Source organism: Chrysochloris asiatica, unplaced genomic scaffold, assembly GCF_000296735.1.
Source record: "Chrysochloris asiatica unplaced genomic scaffold, ChrAsi1.0 scaffold00293, whole genome shotgun sequence".
Lineage (NCBI taxonomy): Eukaryota > Metazoa > Chordata > Mammalia > Afrosoricida > Chrysochloridae > Chrysochloris > Chrysochloris asiatica.
In genome coordinates this window covers 1,287,379-1,293,953 of record NW_006408811.1, presented here as the reverse complement: position 1 = coordinate 1,293,953, position 6,575 = coordinate 1,287,379, and the positions used below count along the sequence as shown (strand labels likewise).

Below are 6,575 nucleotides of genomic sequence, written 5' to 3'. Positions count from 1 at the left end.
TTCTCCCATGTAAACTATCACATAATTCACAATAAAACATTTAAGAAAAAAAAAAAAATCTTCTGGTAGTCTTTTATACACAGAAAGAGTCTGTGTCCATGTTAAGGAATTTGAACCTCCAAAGATTTCAGAAAACCCGACCATGCAAGCCTGGGACTGTCCTTCTGAAAGGCAATAAACCAGTTACCATTGTGCTGACTCCTATCAAGGAAACCCCATGTTTGTCAGAGTAGAACAAACACATGTGGGTTTTTAATGGCTCCATATCGTTTTTCAATGACTCATTTTTCAGAAGTAGAATACTAGGCTTTTCCTCCAAGACACCTCTGGGTGGACTAACCAACCTTTTGGTTAACCCTCTGTTCTACTCAGGACATTAAGACAGTAAGACAACCCTAGAAATGCAGCTAATTCTGTCACGTGGAAGGGTATGATACTCACTCATGGTTCGGATGGTGTGGCTAGGCTGGCTGGCGGGACTTGAACCATAGGGATTTATGGCCTTCACAGCAAACTGGTAGTTGGTATCTGGAACGAGGCCCTTGATAACCATGGAATCCATTGGGATCTGTTCTTTGATCAAGGTCCAACTCTGGTCGAAATCTGGTCTTAAATGATACAATGAAAACAAGAAAAAAAAAGCAGTAGTTCAGACATACCAGAGGAGAGGGAGGAGAGTTGGCTGTGCAGACTTAACAGCATTTAAACTGTAGAAGCAATACTCATAAAATGGAGTTAACATTTCCAATTGGAAAAGTGATCCCGATTTTAAATCAGAGGTTACAATTGTGAGCTCTTGCCAGTAGATGCAAGTAGATCCTTTTTAGGTTTGGTTTTAAGTGCTGTTTAAAGATCATCCTCTCTTCCCCGTTTGGCCTTGACTGTGATGGAAAGATCCCCACTCACATAGGTGTTTACTTTCAAGGACTCTCCAGATGTTGTCTAAATAAGCTTTCCAATGCCAGTCCTCATTCTCAGAGATCAGAAGAGCACAGATACCATCGAATTACAATCCACATAAAATAAACAAATACTGTTCTATAGGGTGACCAACTGCATGAATTCCTTTGGGGAAAATCCCAGAAGATTCTGTTTGTGACCTTTCTTATGCTTAACAAATTGCACACTTTTGCCAACTTGCTGAATGTTCACACACCCTTCTAGGACCCTAAAGAAAAGACAGAGCTTTGCTTCACGCTCCAATCTGGAAGGCAATAGGCAGACGGTGATAATATGGAGCTCTGGTAGCATAGTGGTTACAAATTGGTCTGTGAACCGCAAGGTCAGCAGTTCAAAACTACCAGCTCTTCCTCAAGAGAATGATGAGGCTTTCTTGTCTCGCAAAGATTTACAGCCTTGCAAACCAAACCCTGTACAGGGTCTCTATGAGTCAGAACCGACTCCATGGCACATAACAACAACAACAGTGGGGCAAAGCCAACTTTGGTGGAATCCTGCTTCCTCCACAGGTTGTTGTTGTTGTGAAGTGCCGTCGAGTTGATTCTGACCCATAGTGGCCCTGTATAGGGTTTCTGAGGAGCAGCTGGTGAGCTTGAACCTCCGACTTTGCAGTTCAAATGACTTTGAAGTCTGACGCATTAGTTCACAGCGCCACGTAAGAGCTGCTATTTAACTTCTTTATATCTCAGTTTTCTCACCTATAAAACGTGGGCAATAAAAGTACTTGCCAAAGGCGGCTGTCATAAAGATTGTTGTTGTTGCTGTTAAGTGTTGTTGAGTCCGTTTCGACTTATAGTGACCCTGTACGGGGCTTCTGAGGAGTGTCTGGTGAGTTTAAACAGCTAACCTTGTGGCTCAAGCCGACCTTGCAGTCAAGTACGTATCCTACAGTGGCACACCAGGACTGAAGGAGACATATTTAGTATTAGCATAGCAGAACTTGGCATAGGGAGCATGGTGGCTCAATAGGAAAAGCACTGGACTTCGAACCACAAGGTCAACGGTTTGAGCCCACCAGCTACTCCATGAGAGAACGATGAGTCTTTCTGCAGCTCTCACACAGATTTACAGTCTTGGAAACCCTATAGATGGTCACTATGAGTCAACCTTGACTCAACCAGTACATAACAACAACAACTTAATATAGTTAGTATCCTGCATCGTCCTGTAAGCATTAAGCATGCGTTAGCCATTATTTAAGGGAGTTAGTCACTTCACAACCTAGTAAAACCACCTCCTTACTCTCATTGGTGACCCTGGTCCCTGTGACAAGTCAGCACTTAAAATGAGACTTGTCTGAGGTGAAAGGTACTCTAAATGGAAAATACACACGGGATGTTCAAAGCAAAAGGAAATGAAATAGTCTATTAATAATCTTTATATTAGTCACACGTTGAAATGATAATATTTTGGATACAACAGGTTAAAGAAATACCAGGATGCTTGAAAAGTTCATGCAAATATTATATTATCTTTCAATTTAATTTCCCCATGAACATTTTTAAGTACCCTAGTATGTTACTGTTAAGTGCTATGGTGCCGGCTCTGACTCATAAACCCTGTATTTGGTTTCTGAGGAGCAGCTGAACCACCAACTTTGAGGTTTGCACCATTATCAGGACTCCGTTCTTACTAAAATTAATTGCAAGTTTGCTTAAGTGGCGGGTAAATGAAAAAGAGGAATATCTCCAACAAGATGGATTAATATAGTGGATGGCACATCCCACAACTGTGGTCCTGGTAGAACAACAGTTAAGCAAGAGGCTGTTCACTGAAGAGCTGGTGGTTTGACTCAGCCTGTGACTCGGCAGGAAGACTGCTGACCTGCTCCAGCACAGATTATAGCCTAGAAAACCCTTTGGGGCAGTTTTACGCTGTCACAAGTGGTTGCTCTGAGTCAAAAATCAACTCAAAGGCTCCTAACCACAAACAACTGGTGGCGGGAAGGAAGGCGAACAGTCCAGGGATGATTGCACATGGCTGACCTAACTGGAGTGGAGGCTTTGTATTAGTAACACGTGATCAAAACAAAACAAGACCTAAACCAGAAACCACTGACAAGTGGATTCTTACTCAGAGCGACCCTATAGCTAATGATAGTTGTCATTTACCAAGAGTGTGAGAGGCCACTGTGAGTGGAATTGACTCAGAGAGTACAGGGCTTGGCATTTTGGTGTAAGTGCTATGAGGTGTTCTACTAACCAGCTGCCATCAAGTAGATTCCAACTCATGGCAACGCCATGTGTATCAGAGCAGAACACACGCCAAAGGGTTTTTAATGGCTCAGTTTTCCAAAGTAGATCACCAAACCTTTCTTTCTTGTCGTCTTTATGTGAGCTCAGAACTGCTAACCCTTTACATCTGATACCATTTACATCACCCACAGAGGACTTGTAGTGTTGTAATATCTTAAATACTTTACTTCACACACCCACCCTATGCCATGGTGTTGCTATTGTTAGCTGCAGGGGATACTATTGCCGTTGTTGCTATCAATGCCTTCGAGTCAGTTTCCACTCATAGTGACCCTGCACAGGGTGTCTTAAGGAGCGGCTAGTGGTTTTGAACCATCAATATGTGCTTAGCTTTCCAGTGCTTATCCTACAGTACCATACCAAAACTGCTCCACTATGATTAATACCACCTTTTTTAAAAAAAATAAAGACTCAACTAAGGCCCGGAGCCAGTAAGTAAACTCATCCAAAGCAATGCAAGTGATGAATGGTGGGACCAATCTGGATTGAGGGATTGAGGTTAGATTAAGAAAGTCCTCCGAGTCACGAGGAAGAATGGGGATGATCAATATTCAAACTATTCTAATTGTAAACACTTCTGCTTGCAGATATTTAGAGAGAGGCAGGAAGCAAAAACCACCGATGGATGCTAGTTCTTTATGAACAACTTACTAGGCAAGGAAATAGATACTCATTTTTGCAAAAAGGAAATGGATACTACATGGATTTCCTTTGTAAGTGCATGCCTACATTTCATTAGCAGAAATTGTTGAACATTAAATGCAGTGGACTCCTTAAACCTGGAAGTAGATGGAAGCTTCCTTGGGCTTGTGTTGAGGAGTCTTTTGGAGGGCAAGCATCTCATTCTCATAAGAAGGTTCAGGTTTGGAGATGACGACTTCATAGGGCATGCCATCAGAGGAAGTAAGGGCTCCTTTCTATTTCCTGATACTCTTTCCCTAAAGTTGGACTTGTCATGTAAACTAGCATCAAAGAGAAAGACATTTACAAACTCAAACTAAAGCAAAACCACTTCACTCAGAAAAGCCACAGGGGATATACCTAAATGTAAAGTCAGCAAAGATGTGATCTTTAGCTAAAACATTTCTGTTATCCTTTGGTAAATTCCCTTGTAATATTTGTAGAGGAAATAGCTCATAACTGCTCCCAGAATGGGTGCTTGTTTTCTGAAAGGCTACTTGCAAATCGGAATCTTAGAGATCCTACAGAGTACAACTGCCTCATGGGGTCAACAGCACCCAACAACAGCCACTACCACCTGCAAACATTGGTGACAACTCTCCTGTTAATATCACAGGAAAGGAGGTGTGTTGCTGTTGTTGTTATTAAGTGCCATCGAGTCAGTTCTGACCCATAGCAACCCAGTATAGGGTTTCCGAGGAGCAGCAGGTGAGCTTGAACCTCTGACCCTGCAGTTCAAACGGCTTTGCAGTCTGGCACATTAAACCACAGTGCCACACCAGGACTCCAGGGGGTAGGTTAGGATATTGTTTCGTATTTGTGTTTTCATTTAATGTAAGAAAGAAACTTATTTTCAGCAAATGAAAGACTGAAATAACCACCTGATTTCATTCTGGAGTGAGAGAAGAAAGCTTGAGCAGATTGAATATCAGTTCAAAACCTTTAACATTTCCTCTCTGATTTTGCCACTTTTTTTTATTTGAATGTTTTTAAAGTCTCTTGAGTTACAAAAGTGCTCTTAAATCATCTTCAACAATAGCTTTATCTTTGTAGACTAAAGAAAATCATCTCATCAGAACTACAAGTTATCTGGCAAATCACCATAGCAACATTACTCTGTCAATTTCCACAACAATGAAAAGGCTAAAGAGGAAGAAGTTAAATTAGAAAATGCTACCCTTATGGGATGGAGCCCTGGTGTGACAATGTAGGATAAGCACTGGACCACAAAGTGGATTTGAACCCCAAGGTCGGTGGTTCAAACCCATCAGATGCTCCTTGGAAATCCTATACAGGGTAGCAATGAGTCAGAACTCATGAATGGCACTTAACAATAACAACCCTTACAGGAGTCCAAGTGTGGTGCAAATAATTAGTGCCTGGCTGCTAATGAAAAGCTGTTGTTACTGTAGTTAAGTGGCCTTGAGTCCAGTCTGACTAATAGCAACCCTGTGTAGGTTTTCTGAGAAGCAGTTGGTGTGTTTGAACCACCTATCTTGCCGTTCAAACTGACCTTGCAGCCCAGTGCTTATCCTACAACGCCACACCAGGACTCCAGGGAAAAGTTAGAGGTTTGAATATACCTGGAGGCACCTCAGAAGAAAGGTGCCCTATTTCCAAAAACTCAGCCACTGAAAACTCTATGGAGCATAGTCCTACTCTCACATACACGGGGTCGCTGTGAGTCAGAACTGACTCCATCGCAACAGCTGGAACTGGTGATGCCCTCCCAGGAAGCTGTACACTTTCAGTACTTATCAAAGTATAGGCAGTTCCTTGGGTTACAAACAGTTACAGTTCAGAAGACTCCTACCTGCCCTGCAATGCTATGTAAATTTGTCCTCATTTTGAATGAATGAACCAACTCCTACCCCAACAAACTCTTCACCAAAATCACCTTCACTTGCTACAACACAGCTTTTGAATTACTGAAAAGGCTTTAAGCATTTTCTTGTACTAACCCCAAACCAGCTCATTGCTGCCCCATCCATTCAGACTCATAGTAATCCTATACGACAGAGTATAACTGCTTCATGGATTCCTAAGACTGTATATCTTTATGGGAGCAGATTGCCTCAGATGTCTTCCACAGAACATCTGGTGGGTTTAAAGTGATGGCATTTTAGTTCTCAGCCAGAGCTTAGCCCACTGGGCCATCAGAGCACCTTTTCCTTGCACTAAAGCGGGAGTGGGGAACATCCAGCCTGTGGTCTGTACATAAGGCCCACGCAATCATTTGGTCTGGCCCTGCCAAGGCAACCACAGTTCCAGCCATCACATTATGGTGCTGGTGGTGTGCCGGTGGAGTCAGTTCTGACTCACAGTGACCCTGCATAGGGTTCACATTATAGCATGCCAATTTTTAAAATTGCTAATTTTGCATGGCCCATGAATGATGTGATAAATATCCAAATGGCCCTTGGCAGAAAAAAGTTTCCCCACCCCTGCACTAAAGTTAGGTTACATAAAAACCGTCTACACCTGTTCCATCTGGCGAGGTCATATCTGTACCAAAAGGAAATGGTTAATATTCAACCATTTCAAGAGATACCATATGAACAAGAGCCAATGATACTCAGAGAGGAAGTCCAAAGAGCATTGAAAGAAGTGGCAAAGAACAAGGCACCAGGAATTGATGGAATAAAAATTGAAATCTTTCAGGAAAGTGAGGCAGCACAG

The 6,575-nt window shown here is 42.4% G+C and overlaps 1 protein-coding gene across 1 annotated transcript in view; it reads right to left on the bottom strand.

Annotated features, from left to right (window-relative positions):
* The window catches only part of EGFLAM (EGF-like, fibronectin type III and laminin G domains), a 204,470-nt gene that overhangs the window by 144,612 nt on the left and 53,283 nt on the right, over window positions 1-6,575 (bottom strand). Inside the window, exon 6 of the mRNA XM_006874680.1 lies at window positions 442-608. Within this exon, the coding sequence (XP_006874742.1) occupies window positions 442-608 (167 nt within the window). The remainder of the gene's footprint in view (window positions 1-441; window positions 609-6,575) is intronic.